Here is a 16,200-nt window from a genome sequence, read left to right as displayed (position 1 = left end):
TCCCCTTCCTCTCAAATGAGGAAAAGTATCTAACTTTGGTCCCTTCTCTTTTCTTTTTATTCAAAATCACCCCCAAGTTATAATTTCTGTTGTACTTCTTTATCTAAGAGTCGTACCTTAGATTTTTATATTATATAAAATATTACCAAAACGGGTCCTGTTTTCGTACCTTTTTCAGAAGAGCGACCAATAGGGGGAGTACCTTCCGCCTCGAAAGTTGTACCTTTGAATCCCAGTAAAATTTGAAGACAACCCGCTGTCACGTAAAAAATGCAGCTTCCTTCACATTTTTTGTGTACTGAGTATCACATGTAGTCCCCACTCTCTCACACCATCAGCACACCGAACTTTTTCCAGTTCTAGAGAGAGAAACAAAACCCCCCTAACCCCCTCCCCCCTCCCCCCACAACCATTTTTTTTACTCTGTACTCAAAAGGGCTTTTGCAGATCACTTGTACCGGGGTTTTATTCTTTATGAAGTTTTCTTTTTTTGTTTCTGAATTCAACATCTATTCTTGACTTTGAGGATTATTTATGAAATTGGGGAATGGAGTATGTGGGCAGAGCGGTGAAGAAGGAGTTCCAAGGGCGGGGGACGTGCTTGGGTTCGGTTCAAGCGTACGAACCGACAACTGGATTGTTTAAGATCGTCTATGAAGACGGAGGTTCCGAGGAGTTGGAGCTGTCGGGACTCTCCGCCCTTTTGGTGTTCTCCGAGCCTCCACCGCGGCAGCTTTCGGAGGTGGCTGGTAGCGAACTGGGAGGCCAGCCGAAGAAGCGGCGCCGCATTGTTGATATAGGTAAAAATGATGATAATTCTGTAATTGGGAGTGTTAGTGGTGATAATTCGGTAGGGAGAGATGGGGATTCTGGGGAATTTGACTTGAATTTGAATGAAAGCGCTGATTTGAATGATGATGCGTTTAATTATTTGAATGGTGATGATCAAGGGGTTAATGCTGTTGGCGGTGGGGCTAAGTTGCGAGACCTGGATTTAAATGAAGGGGTCAATTTGGAATTAGATGAGGGGGTATTTTTGACTGGAGGAGTTATTGAAGGGAGTTCTGGAGCAAAGAAGGAAGTAATCGACTTGAATTTGGATTTAAATGAGAATTTCGATAATTTGAGTGAAGAGAGAGAAGGAAGATTTTTTGATTTGAATTTACAGGTAATGGAGGATGAGGTGAGGGGTATAGATGGTCGGGAGTGGCAGTCCGGAGCGAATGAAAGGATTTGTGATGAAGGACATATACAGATGATGGAAGAGTTGGCGGAGGATGTTAATAAGGCAATTCTAGTGAATGTGGATGGAGACAGCGGAAATCTTACAGTAAATATGGACAAAAATGAAGATAGCCCATTGAGGAACTGCACTACTGGGGTTGATAATGAAAATGTTGCCCCAGTAAATGCACAAAAGAAAAGACGTGGTAGAAAGAAAAAAGATGCTTCAAGTAACAATATTGTGTTGGGCACACCAGAGTCGCTAAAAGTGGACTCTGAAACTGCAAATACAAAATTGGAGTTGGAAAGTAGAGATTATGATAATGTAATTTCAGATCCTGTATTGAGAGGGAGAAGGGGTAGGAAGAGAAGAGAGTCATTGGATGGTGATATGACCTTGCCGACCCCAGAAACAGGATTGAGAAGGAGCAGTCGTAGAGCAAAAAGAGATGCATTTTCTAGTCCAGATCAAGGTCTTAATGCAGCAGCATCCAATGGTGTGAACCATCAGTTGTTGTCTCCAGCGATTAGCGTTGTGTCCAACGAAAAGATAATGGTGGCAGCACACGGAAACTCTATTAATCCTGTTATGCTTCCACCAAAGGTGGAGTTGCCGCCTTCATCTTGTAACTTGTATCTCAGTGGAGTTTCGGTGTTTGATTTTGTTTCTGTTTATGCATTTTTGAGGTCGTTTAGTACTTTGTTGTTTTTAAGCCCCTTCGAGCTGGATGATTTCGTGGCATCTGTTAAATGTAATGATTCGACATTATTATTTGATTCCATTCATGTTTCCCTCCTAAGAACATTAAGGAAGCATTTGGAGTCTCTTTCTGATGAGGGTTCCGTGTCTGCATCTGATTGTCTCAGGTATTACATTCACTCCTAGAAAATTTATACATTCAAAAGCCATTTTATGGTACTTATTATCTCCCTAATAATAAAATTTTGGTTCAGGTCTCTTAACTGGGATTTTCTTGACTTGATTACATGGCCATTGTTCGTGGTTGAGTATCTGTTATTGCATAGTCCTGGATACATTCCTGGTTTAGATATTTGTCAATTGAAGCATTTTCAGAATGACTACTACAAACTGCCAGTTTCAGCAAAGGTTGAGGTATTGCGGCATCTCTGTGATGATGTAATTGAAGTGGAAGCCTTCAGGTCAGAGTTAAACCGAAGGACATTGGCAACAGATCGACACACAGAATTCCAGCGTAACTCGAAATTTGACAGCTCTAGAAAAAGAAAGGCTGCTATAGATGTTGCTAGCACTTCCTGCCTTACAGAAGAGGATGCTGAGGAACCTGCAGACTGGAACAGTGATGAATGCTGTCTCTGTAAGATGGATGGGAACTTAATTTGCTGTGACGGTTGCCCCGCAGCATTCCATTCCAGGTGTGTAGGGGTTCTCAGCAACCTGTTGCCAGAGGGGGATTGGTATTGCCCTGAATGTGCTATTGAGAAGGATAAGCCTTGGATGAAAGTTGGGAAGTCAATTCGAGGTGCGGAGCTGTTGGGGGTTGATCCTTATGGGCGACTATATTATAGCAGCTGTGGTTACCTGTTGGTGTAAGTTCCTTTTAATACCTGCTAAGAAAATTACTTGAATTTAGTTTCTGAATGGGTTGTTATTAGTAATTTAATACCTGCCTAAGATATATCATCAAATTTGTAGCTAAATTTATCTGTCTTTTAGTCTTAAAGTTTCTAAACTGACAAGTTGTGGAAGTATCATAGCATTGGGAAAGGCTGTGCTTGGAAGGTAAATCTTATCCCTTACAACATGCATCGATGGTGTTGATTCTGGTTCATGTATTCCAGATACTATCATGTTCTCTTTTACACTCTGGGCATTCTTAAGCATCTTGTCTTCTTCTTCTTTTTTTCTTTCAATTTCCATTTACTTTTCTCTGTTGATAGTTGTGCATTTGTTGGGGAACTAATTTACAGTGTATATATATATTTGAGAAAACAGAACTGTTCCTAACCAGCTTATAATATTGATGATTGCAATTGATGTTCAATCCTGCATTTAAAAATATTGTTACTGCCGTTTACAAATATTTATTCAATTAATTCCTTTGGAGACAGCTATGGAGCCTCTTTAAAAAGGCAACTTGTCTTTTGGTTCACGATTTCTGGAGGATGTCACTTACCTGGTTATCAACGCCAACTGCATAGTTGTAAAAGGTGAATCGCGAAGGTGCTCTGGAGCCGTGCGACTTGCGCCCTTCTTGAAACATGGCGCATATTTGCATATATATGTATATATATATATGTTATACAATTAGTGTTTTTACCAAAATCAGCATGTTCAGGATTAGGTTTTGAATTTTTTAGCCAAAGGGTTCAAAGAAGGGCAAATGTGCTAACATTCAGCCTTTTCTTTTCCTTATTTAATAGAAAGCCGAGCCTTTTAAGGCTTGGCTTGGCGCGCTAGAAAAAGGCGCCCTAACTGCGCTAGGTGAAAGCCCAAAGCCATGTTTTGAGAATGGCATATGGTTCCTGCCTTTTGCGGCATGGTGCACACCATTTTGTGGACTTGTAGCTAGTAGCTAGGACCCTGGTTATTTTACGGTTTGTAAATTGACCTATTTCTCTTTACTAGAAGAGCATAGACTTTATACCAAATATGGTGGTTAGGGGTGTGCATTTTGGTAGGCCAAACTTACATACGGAAGAATACCGAATCCAGTTATTCAGTTCGGTAATATATAGATTTTTCTTGGGGTGAATTTGGCTCGATAGATGTATACCCGAGTTTTTCTTTAAAAACTTAAAATCATATTCCAATATATATACAATATATAACATAAATAAAAGATTGGCTGGTTCGGTTTACTAGGAACTGAAACTGAAACCGAACAGAAATGTAAAATTTTAGAAATTTCGTACCAGACACCGAGCTGAAATTTCAGTTCCGTTTGCGCGGGGGGGGGGGGGGGGGGGGAAGGTGCCTCTGATGGCCCAGGGTTGGATTTAGAATAGGTATTTATCTCAAATTCTTGGGCTATATTTACTTATGCGTTGGGTCGGATATCCCGCCCAATCCTGCCTATCAACTGTTTACATTTCTTTTAGCCAACTCGGGAAGGTGGACTCGCCCGGAACAACTTTGGATGGCTGGTGACTAGAATGCCTCACATGGATCTCCGATTATCTATCCAACGAAACCCGCTTGTGATTATATTTTGTTTGCGCAATTTGTCATGAATTGAAGAGAGAAATTTCCAAAATGCCCCGGATTTTTTTGCAAAACATCCAACAAACCTGGACAAGTGATTAATGCCATTTGACAACCTTTGTGACTATCTTTTTATTTCTCTCTTCCCAAAACTCTTGTTTGAAAGTGCTGAGGTGCCATTGTTGGGTTCTTGAGCTCCAATTTTACTTGAGTCCGCCCGCTTGTTTATACAGTAACCATGCAACCCACCAATACTAGAAAGGCCCCAATTTCCATATCGAGCCATGCCAAGATTAATTCACAATGGAGTTTCTTGGAAACTTCTGATGAGTATGAAGAAGATTTCGACGTAGAATTGATTCTTGGTGAGAAGATTGAAGACGGAATTAATATCATCATGCAAAAGTTGAGACATGGAAAATGGGTCGATGAACAATTCCAAAGGGTGAAAACAATCCCATGTATGGAGAGACGGCAGGTGGCGTATGAGAGAAAATTCTTGAGCTGACATTTGACGAAAAATTTTGTCCTATAAATGGGTAGATTTGGAAATTCACAATTTTATCCCAACTTTTTACCCTACAACATATGAACACTAAAATAATCACGCATTAATCCCAATTAAAATCTAACGAAGTAAACTTAATATTATAATACCCCATCACCACCTATGCCCATTTTGTTATGTATTTGTCTATCCCGAGTTAATCCCGTTCCTATATGTAAAAACACCTTTTAAAGTTGGGATTTTTAAAGGTATATATTCGGTGATTGGTATCGTATGCAGAGGATGTACGTCGTAAGTGCCCAAGCATACTCCTCTAACTCTCATGCATATGCACCATACGGCAACCAACCGCTAGAGTTGCACGGAGGCACCTTATATGGGCCATGCCTTGAATCTTTGAGTATCGAGGTAGACTAATAAAACCTGATCAAGATCACATATTGTTAATGAAAATTTCCCTTTAGTGAATGCTAATAGCATGAATATAATATTACATGGGATCCCTTGTAAATTTAGGGCCACATTAGTTGATTTCGTTGCGGCCTGCGGGATTCTAAATATCTATTAAAATAGATAAATTATATCGACCCCTAAGATTAAGCCTCCTCGTACAAACTCCTCGTGCTTTTTGTAAAATTACAAGTAGACCCCTTTGAGGGGGTGTCTATGTATTGTATCTCAGAGGGTGATTGTGTAAGTCTTATTAGAGCACATGGGGCTCTATGTCTATCCGTCTTTTTCTTTCCTTTCCTAGACGACACAAAGCCTCATTAACTGGAGATTTTTTTCTTGTTTTGAAGGGATAATGTGCGAATTGCCAAATATATAGAACAAGAATCATAACCATCAGTGCCTTTTTTGAAGCTTCAAAACACACATCCATTTATATATTTTTTCAACCGTACCCTTTTGCGTGCATTTTCACCTAAATTTTAAGCCTTTGTCTTTGACTATTAACTATAGAGTCATTGGGAAAGTACGGCTTCTCAAAATTGTCATGGATGTTGAAGGAAAAATTGGATTAACTTTAGGAAATATTTGTCGGACCATTCCCATTTTAGTTCCTTTATTGGTGATATAGGTTATTATGATGTTGATAATAATACGAAGGAGTAAGAGTGCATGATCGTCCGAAAGTACCATTCTTCTCATACTGGTCTCTCGATACACAATCGAGCCTTTCGGGGAAAAAAACAAATTTTTAATATCAAATTTGAACTGCCATGGTATTATTACTTAAAGTGGGAAGGCATTTTTCTTTCTTATCTCAAACGAAATAGCGTCTCAGGTGCCAAGCCTACGGGGGTAATAGACATTTAGTAATTTCTCTTCCAACCAGGATATCCCATGCGTGTTGTATAGACCTCTAGTTGAACAAATTGCAACGTATCATATATAGCTACTCTATGTATTGCCATCGGCCATGCGAATTCTAAACAAATACAGATCCTAGGTAAGACATAAGCACCCTCTTCCTACCCATATTTGAGGCGCCATTTTAGGCTTCCCTGGCCAGAATCGCTTGATATGGCCACATACCATAAAACTAATGTGGTGATTCGAGATCTTGCTCTCAACTTCTTAGCCTCGAAAAGTAATCTTTATTGATGAAGTTGGTGAGTAGGGTAGACTTGTATCTCTTTATAACTGTACATGCACCGTTTGATGCATGTATGATGAAGACTTAGTAGATTTCTACTGGTTCATCTGCAACATTAGTGTTCTATTCCCTATATTCATATTTTCACCTTGCAATCACTTGATTATAGTGGTCCGCCTGCACTTTGGTTAGAGGTTGCTGCGGCCTTATAGTAGCTTCATTCATGCATTATTGGGTAGCCACGTATCTTCCCAATTTTTGTGTTTTATTTACTCGGTTTAGTTTGCCTTTCATACTATTATTTATTTTCATTTATTTCATTCTATTATTTATTTTCCTTTTATCTAATTGTGGTGGCATTTTGTCAGTGGACTGCACTGCAGCCTAAATGAAGTGGAGATGTAGGTGGAAGATGATGATTTTGCTAAAAATGGTTGGAATTTTCTTTCAATTTGGACAAATTTTTTACCTTGTAGATAGCAGAAACTTATTCAATAGACTCATTTTCTAATGTTAGCCTACTTTATTAAAACAAGTAACTAGGCTGGAAGCTTAAATTCGCAAACTATTCTTTTTGTAGTTTTTCATATTTGGCATGTATGGTTGAAGATAAATTATATAAAATATCTTCCGGACCTCCCGAGTGTTATTATCGTTTTAATTAGTTTTTGTTGTCGTATTGGCTAAAAGTTGGTTCCCTGTTTGATTGGTTGCAATCAGGAAAGGCTGACTCCTGCCATTTCAATTAGATCGTTTTACTATGAACTGCATTTTGCTTGGATACAGCTAGCCTGAAAAGTATAGGAATCTAATTGGTGCTACGACTTCCTTTAACTAGACAACATACCTCTTCTAATTTTATTTTGTGTTTCAAAACTTATGATTCTTTTGGCTTATGATTATGTTAGAATGCTTGTTTCAATTGTTGTTATAGCCATGTCTGTGATATATATATATATATATATATATATATATAACCAACGGATTGTCTACTTGCAGATTAGAGTCATGCAATGACGAATACTCATTCTGGTCCTACAATAGAAATGACTTGCTTACCCTTATTGAAACTCTGGAGTCGTCACGATTTATCTATGACACAATAATAAATGTTATTTGTAAGCATTGGAATGTAGTACGTGGAGTTGGTGGGACCAGAACTGATTTGGATGCCCGTTCTTATTCTATACAATCAGCTTTTCTTGGAAAAAGGCAACTGCCCAATGTGCATCCCACACCATCAGAAACTCTTAACGAGAATGAGGCTTTTGCTGAAAAAGTATCTCATGAAAAGTCCATGGTGACTACTTATTCCAGTAATACAGAACTTGAAAATGCAGAGCACGCTAACCCACAGCTGGAGACTGGCAACGATGGAGTGAAGATGGAAAATCATTTGGCAAGTTCTGAAGGATCAGCTGAAGTCTCTCAGACATTCCTAAAGACTGATACCTTAAAGGAAAGTGTGCCAGATCTTTCAAGCAGATGCCCAGAGATTCAAGATGATTGTCATATTCCAGGGAAGCTTGTGAAAACTGGAGATCATTATATGACATTGACTACTGAAAATGTTGAAAAAGGGAGCAATCTTGGTTTGGAAAATTATAGCTCTGGACTGTGCACCTCAAAATCTGGAGGAGTGTTGTCTCAAGTGTATCCTGGGACAAATTATGTTAACTGGTATGAATTTGCTCGAACAGCATCATTATTTTTTGAAGAAGTGACCTGTAAATCATCAGATAAGACCTCTGAAGATGCCCCAAGATCTGTTGAAGAAATTGTAGCAGGACAGCTGAAGGTTATCTCAAATAGGTTTGCTGAATTTTCTTGGTCAAATGTTAACAATTCAAGTATGAAGTCTAGGAAAGAAAGATGTGGCTGGTGCATCTACTGCAGAGTTCCTGAAGATGGAAGGGACTGCTTATTCATTATGAATGATAGTATTCCAGCTGTAGAAAATTATACATGTGAGGTTCTAGGAATTCAGCCAGGAAATAATAGGAAGAACCATCTTATTGATGTCATGTGCCATGTTATATGCATTGAAGATCATCTGCAGGGTCTTCTGCAGGGCCCATGGTTAAATCCAGATTATTCCATGCTTTGGCGTAAAAGTGTTCTTGGAGTGGCCGACATTGCCTCATTGAAAAATTTGCTGCTCGAGGTATACGTATTACCTTTGGATCTCTATTTCTCTAAATGAATGTACTGTGGAGCTGTATGTTATGTTTTTGTGTTGCATGCTTCTGTTTTCTGTTGGATTCATCATTTGATGTAAAGAGATGGCATTCAAAAATGATTCCTCGTAAATTCTGATGATCAATTGATAAATTCTAGGTTTACAGGATCTTGAACCAGAATTAGGATCCACTTGGTGGGTAAATGTTGCTTGTTCTTGGTTCTTGTGCAAATTGAATATTTCTTTATGTTAATGTGAAATTTGTAATTGTTTCTATGGAAACTACTGAAATAAATAAATCATAATAACTTTAATCATCAATGTTTGAGAGGCAAAAACTCAACGTGATTGCTTTCCCTGTCTTTCATGGTCGTGATAATTGATTGATGGTAGTGAGAGAGATAGGACCTGAAGATTCACTAAGTGGCAGTGGTTTTATTGACTGCCAGAAACATTTAGATGAACTTTTCGTCTTAAAGGTGGTATCAGCAAAATGTCTAAATTGATATCTGGTATCATCCATTGAATAGCAAGATGCATTATTTTACGTCCCTTATCCTTCAGTGTTTCACTCTATTTCCATCTTTTATGCAGTTGCTGCTAAGACTAGTTTGAAAGACTAAAACAACTTAATAAATTTAGTAATGCCTTCAAATGTTGATGTCATATAAAATAGAATCTCTTTGGCATTCTGATGCTAGTCTTAGTTCTTTTTCGAGCAATATCCATGACGCTCATATACTTCAAAGTTCCGGATGCATGTTATACCTTCATACTTCTTGCTTCTCTTGGGACATTGTTCATTGACTTCAAATGTGGAATATTAACATCTTTGGTTCTTGTCCTTGAGTATGCTGTGTTTAAGAGATGGCAAAAGTATCAAAAGGAAATAATACTTGTATCTGATTCGAGTTTTACTTTATCCAGCTCGGGGAGGTCTCCCCTTCCGTTGTTGCTTTTTTGGCACATTTTTCTTTGTGTTTCCTATTTCATATTTGTATGCAGTCATCTGATGATCTGTGACTTTTTACTCCAGCTAGAGTCAAATTTGCATCATCTAGCCCTGTCTGCTGACTGGCGAAAGCATGTGGATTCTGTTGCTACAATGGGGTCTGCTTCTCATATTGTCAGCAGTTCTGCACGAGCGTCTTCAAGACATGGAATTGCCAAGAAAAGAACCAAATCTTCCGAGGTGGTGACTACCCCATCTTCAAATGCTGCTACTGGGCTGAGTTTATTCTGGTGGAGGGGTGGAAGGGGTTCGCGTATGCTCTTCAATTGGAAGGTTCTGCCTCGCTCTTTGGCTTCTAAAGCTGCCCGACAAGGTTCAAAGTTTCTGTTATTCCACTTTTTACAACTTGTGATCTTCGTCGGTTGAACATTTGTCTGAACATGTTTCACAATGAACTGTTGTAGGTGGACGTAAGAAGATACCAGGCATACTTTACCCTGACAGTGGAGAATATGCCAAGCGAACTAAGTATGCTTCTTGGAGAGCTGCGGTTGAGACATCGAGAAGCGTCGAGCAGCTAGCTCTCCAGGCATGTTTATTCTATTTGCATTTTCCATGTTTTCTGGCTTTACCTGGCGTACGGACAAATTGATTTTGACTGCCTGAACAAGGCTCTCCAAGGAAACTGGATTTCCTTGAGCTTATGTTTTGTCCTTCTGAGTTGCTTCTGGGGTTTGGCCTAGTTGTGTACAGTATTACCCTCGGTGATAACTATAATTTTTGGATATAGTCTGCGTATAGAAACTGTGTCAACTCAGTGAGGAAGGGAAAAGGGATAGAGATATTATTGCAATATTTACTGATACCTAATGAAAGGAAATGCTCCTGTCTACTTTCCATGTTTGCAGGTTAGGGAGCTTGACGCCAATATTAGATGGGTTGATATTGGGAATACCAATCTTCTTTCAAAGATGGATAAGGACCCAAAAAAATCAATCCGCTCATTTAAAAAGGTTATTATCCGTAGGAAGTGCTCTGAGGGAGCAGTGGTGAGGTATCTTCTGGATTTTGGCAAAAGAAGGTTTATCCCTGATGTTGTTGTGAGACATGGATCCATGCTCGACGATTCCTCAAGCGAGAGGAAGAAATATTGGCTGGAAGAGTCTCATGTTCCATTACATCTCTTGAAATCTTTTGAAGAGAAAAGAATTGCTCGTAAATCCAATAAGATGGAGCCTGGAAAAGGTCATGACAGCAGTGGAGTAGCTGGGATGCCTTCCAAGAAAAAAGGATTTGAATATCTTTTTGCAAGAGCGGAAAGGTTGGAGAAGAATCAGTGTGGGCATTGCAATAAAGATGTTCTAATCAGGTATTGCATAGCTTTAATTGTTAGTGTAGTTATGTTCTTCCTGAAAAGGATCTTATTGCCAAAGAATGATATCCTAGAGTGTCAAATAACAAACTCTTCTCTGTAATTTTATCACTAAAGCATTTAATGCATGTGTTTTATTTTAAAGTAAAAGATCTCGTCTTTGCTTGAGATGAAAAACAGTCAAGCTTCGCTTGTTGGCAAAAGATTATCATTTTGGCTGGAGGCTAGAATATGAGCTGGCATTTTCATTTTATTTAAATGCTTTTGGAAAGTATACTCGACTAATATGATCTGTTTATTAAAATTTACTCTGCTTCTGAATTTGCAATGCCAGTGATCAAATACTTCTGTTGATTTGCAGGGAAGCAGTGAGCTGCCAGCATTGCAAAGGTAAACTACCTGAGCTTGTACAGGTTTCTTGTTGCTGGTTTATACTTCCTTTTGGCACTGGTCATGATTGTTGCATTTTGATGTAATCTGTTTGTGCATTTTTGATTGTTGAAGGTCAAGAAACTGATATTGACCTGATTTTGGTGGTTTAACACAGTCCAAGAATCTCCTATTAATCATTCTCAAATGCTGCTCATAAAGCTCAATGCCCGCATTAGGGAAATGTCAAAGTTATCCATGCCAACAAGCTATAAATGGTTTTTGGGTATCCTCAAAGAAAGTTAATGGCGTCTTACTTACACTTAATATATCTAAGTGCGTCAGAAAATGAACCATTTTTTTTAAAATTGGCTTGATTCAGAAATCAAGTTAATTAAAATCTATAAGACCTCAATGTCATGTTGCGCTGCCCCTCTTCCTCAGTCTGAGTCAACATTCTTAGATTTAAGCTTCTTTTTCATACAAAAACAGGAATTTTCTCTTTGCTCTCAATTTTTTACTTGCCATTCTCTTAGTTTTGTGATTCATGCTTGGCACAAAATGGAGGGATTTTATTTGTGCTTTTGAAAGTAAGGTTACTGCTTGCAATGCATTTGAGATGTTAAAGATATGACTAGTGGTGACAGTTCACAGGCCAAATAATTCCATGACTGTTGTGGAAAAGGAACAGTGTTTTAGTCCACATTGCTTGAGTTCACCATAGATGGACTTAACCTTTATTTTCCTGATAAAATTTTAACGCATCTGATGTTCATTACCGATTTTGTTGTCAAAGAATCATGAAATATAGTAATTCATTGGCATTTATGCTACCAGCCCTGTGGTGGCTGCCAAGTGTCTTATTCAGATGTAGATGTTGGTGACTGATGTTCGTTGTATTATGTGCTATGCAGTTATAGTGTCCTCTTTTTTAAGACACCCCCTTCTCTTTGACTTGGTCAATAGTGTCATAGATTGGAAAATGGTAACATCTGAATCTTCATCTCCCTATTGCCAACCTCTCTTCTCACTGCAGGGGTCAAAACCAAAGAATCACCACTACCGCTACCTCCCCTGACTGACCAGCATCACCAGCTCTCCTCTATCCCCCTCGCATTAATGGCAACACATCCACACTTTAAGCCCCATCCATTTGCCTCTAAGCCAGGCAGTCCAAATAGTTAACACAATAACTAATACACCTTATGAAACTGTCTTAGTGAAACCAGAGTACTGATGTTAATGAATATGGATATAAGGTTAAAACTTTGGTGCCTATTGAAGTGAAATAGAGATCTGATCCACCAATCATTATAATGGGTACTAATGGTCCATATTGTTGACATGGAATGAAGTCTGGTCAGAAGAGCCCAGTAATGAAAGATTTAAAAATTGCAGGATTAATAGTCCTCCAATAATGCATTGGTTGTTAAATTCAAAGTGGATGTACTGTCCGAAGATTTAGCTCTAATTTCCTTCCTGATTATTTATTTTCCAATAGTTGGAATAGTGATGGAGGTTGCACTGCTTGTGGTGAAATGGGTGTTTAGGGTTTGTTACTGCAGGGGACTAAAGGCTACTTGATTGTGCCCTGAAGTCTTGGTGGTTTTTATTATTGCGGTCCTGGAATGGTAATAGTTGACGTGTGTAGCAGAGAGAGTACTGCTAATGGTTTGTTGGAGGTGGCAATGGCATAGACACAACCAGGGGGTGGGGGCAAGAACAGTTATTATGTGATTTCTGTATCTTTTTCATTGAACTAATTCTGATTCAGCTACTTGATAATGTTGCATGTTTGAACTTCCGTCATTTTTTCTGCTTAAATGACTTATTAATGGCATTTCTTTTTCAGGCTCTTTCCATAAAAGACATGCTCGGAAATCTGCTGGATCCATCTCTACTGAGTGTATATATACTTGCCATAAATGCCAGGATGGAAAGTTTATGAAAACTGATGCTAGGGAGGGCAAATCTGAGTCTCCAAAATATAAGCATGCATCAAAAGTAGTGAAGCCATTAGGCTCAGGGAAAGGGAAAAAGAGGGGGAAACCAAAGCGACCAGTGAATTCTAAAAACACAAAAAAAGTTACTTTGGTTGTTCCTTTGCGACGTTCTGCTAGGAATGCTGAACGCATTGCAAAGCTTTCTTTACAGAAAACTAAGGTGAAAAGACGCAAGAAGGGAAAACAAGGTAAATCAGGAAAGGGCAAATCTAGGAAGCTCAAAAGTGTTTTCTCGAGGAAGAAGCGAACGCCTGTTAATAGCAGTTACTGGTTGAATGGTGTACAATTATGCAGAAGGCCAAATGATGAAAGGTTGCTATATTTCAGGAGTAGAATGCTTCTCGTACGTTCAGGAGAGGTGCCTTCCGGCTGTGATAAACCAAAATGCAGCCTTTGCAGCGAAGTGGATTATAATTCTGAGCTGAATTATGTGGCTTGCCAAATTTGTGGAGGTAAAATCTTTACATTCAGTTTGTGTCTCCTTGATAACACCCAAACTCATGCTGTAATGCTGTAGAAGATGGTATGTCGTCCTTGAATTTACTTTTGGCTTGTCAAAGCTCTTTTTTTAGGAAAGATAAGTGCCTGACTTATGACTCTGAATTCATTAGACGCTTGCTTAAACATGATAGCCCTGCAAAAAGTCCAGACATATAATATCTCAACGGAAATAAGTTTTGTACACGCACTTGAATTTGGTGAAGTGGTGGAAGGGAAAATGGTTCAACTGATGGAGTGTGATTTTCTTTTGACTGAAATCTGGAAATTCTTCCTAGCTGATTGTTTTTCCGTGTGCAATCTTTTGCAGCTTGGCTGCATGGAGATGCTTTGGGTCTTACAGCTGATAAAATTGAAAATCTTATCGGCTTTAAGTGCCACAAGTGTCTTAATAAGAGGCCTCCTGTCTGCCCTCATCACTGTCAAACTGGAAGCAGCAAGGCTGAACTTGTTTCAGAAAATAACACCAAGACTGATTGCACTGGAGAAGATTCTAATTGTACCCACCCGGATGACAGATCAGCAGATCAGAAGTCTCATTCAACTGACGAATCCAAGGATATGTTATTAACTGTTGATAGGGAAAAGCAGTCATCAGGATCCATGCTTGATTCAGATCAGAAAGATAATGATTTCACATTGTCTGAGAAGATTCTACTGGGAAATGATTCTGTTGAACTTGGTGACAAAAAAGAAGGGGTGTTGAATGCTGTTGAAACTGAATCTACTACTCATGATTCTGACATGGTCAAGGAAGCTGAATATTTACCCTTAACGCATAACCTTGTGAAGAATGGTTTGACAAACAATAAAGAAGTTCAGGAATTTGGAAAGGATAGAGCTCTTTCTGACGCATCTGAGTTGTCTCCACAAACCGTTTCCAATGTCAGGTGATTTGCTGCATGGTGGGAGAGGAAAACGTAGATTAGATTTATGTTTATACTTTTCCCTTTACAGGGCATTGTGCTAATACTACAGATGTTAAAACCTTTTTATGAAACTTGATATATTAGCTGAAAAGCAAAATTTCATTGAGATGATTTTCATGGAATTTCCATGAAATTGCGGATAGGAAATAACTAGCTGCTTCTTTTTTTTCTTCAGTATGATATATCCTCTATTTATTTTAATCGTTTTTTTTTCTGCTGCATCTGAATTTATTTTTAATGTGCAAAGTAGCTCTCTCTCTCTCTCTGTATATATATACATCTTCTTTACATCTGATTCCTTAAATTGATTTTAATTGAAGCCTGAAGTTCAGGGGCTCCATTTTCAGTCACTGCTACTATTTGCCAGAAAAAATCGTCTTTGTTTCTTTTGTCAGTCTTGCAGCTATGGTACTTATCTTGCAGCTATGGTACTTATCTTGGTCGTTTTCATAAAGTGGCATCACACTCGTTTCTTTTTGATATCATGAAAGAGAGTTTTAAAATTTGTATGCGCAGTCGTTTCATTATTATCGTATGGCATTGATAGTTTCTCTTAAGATTTGTTTTCCTCTTAAATCTTGAAAGTTTCATGTGGAATGAAAATAATTTGCAAGGCTATTTGCTAACTTTTAATTGCGGATCAGAAAATGGAGGTTTTTATATTACAACATGTTTACCAGAAGTCTTCAGCTTAACATGGAAATGCTATTATGTTCTGCTAATTAACTAACTAGTATGTGGTTGGTTCTGCTTTACATGAACCCTTTCCTTTCCTTTGTCATTGCCAATATAATCTGAGAGTTGGTGAGATATTTCACCTGGATGGCATCACATTCGCATAACTAGTCGTCCTACTAATTCTTTCTGCATATATCTGAATCTAATTTGGTGTTGCTCAACTCAATAAGTTGTAAAAAGGATATATCAATTTATCAGGCCTTGAATGCAAATCAATGGCTTGACCGCGGACATTGGAGATGTAAGAACTCATGGAGCTAGCTAGGAAAATAGTCAAATTGCTATTTGACTATGTCAGCTTCGAATTTGACCTTGAATCATGTTTTCTTGTTAACTGGTGTTTGTTCTGATGATATCTCGAGCAAGCACATTACAACACACACCTGGCATGTAATTGGTCAAGATTCAAGATGTTGCAGGAAATTTGAAGACACAAGGCCAGTGACATCAGCAATTTGGTTAATGCTAAACCATTATCTGGTCCCAGCTTTTGTTGTATAGAGGTTTGTTTTCTTCCCTATTTAAGTTGATTGCTTGCATATTCTAATATAGACGATAATGTTCATAGCTGAATTTGACTCCATAAGATTGTCAAAGGAGCTTTTGGAGAACCCTTACCAAATTTAGTAAAAGTTTTCAGTTTT

The 16,200-nt window shown here is 38.5% G+C and overlaps 1 protein-coding gene across 1 annotated transcript; it reads left to right on the top strand.

The window, feature by feature from the left end:
* Nucleotides 394-14,924, top strand: LOC105163648 (DDT domain-containing protein PTM). The gene is made up of 9 exons (XM_011082076.2): nt 394-2,091; nt 2,179-2,793; nt 7,516-8,680; nt 9,732-10,020; nt 10,112-10,236; nt 10,556-11,016; nt 11,381-11,409; nt 13,241-13,843; nt 14,200-14,924. The coding sequence occupies exons 1-9, from the start codon at nt 548-550 to the stop codon at nt 14,781-14,783; spliced, it is 5,415 nt and encodes a 1,804-aa protein (XP_011080378.1). The 5' UTR covers nt 394-547; the 3' UTR covers nt 14,784-14,924.

This window comes from Sesamum indicum, linkage group LG6, assembly GCF_000512975.1.
Source record: "Sesamum indicum cultivar Zhongzhi No. 13 linkage group LG6, S_indicum_v1.0, whole genome shotgun sequence".
In the NCBI taxonomy this organism is placed as follows: Eukaryota; Viridiplantae; Streptophyta; class Magnoliopsida; order Lamiales; family Pedaliaceae; genus Sesamum; species Sesamum indicum.
The sequence above is the reverse complement of the archived record's forward strand: the minus strand, read 5'-3'. Positions and strand labels throughout refer to the sequence as shown.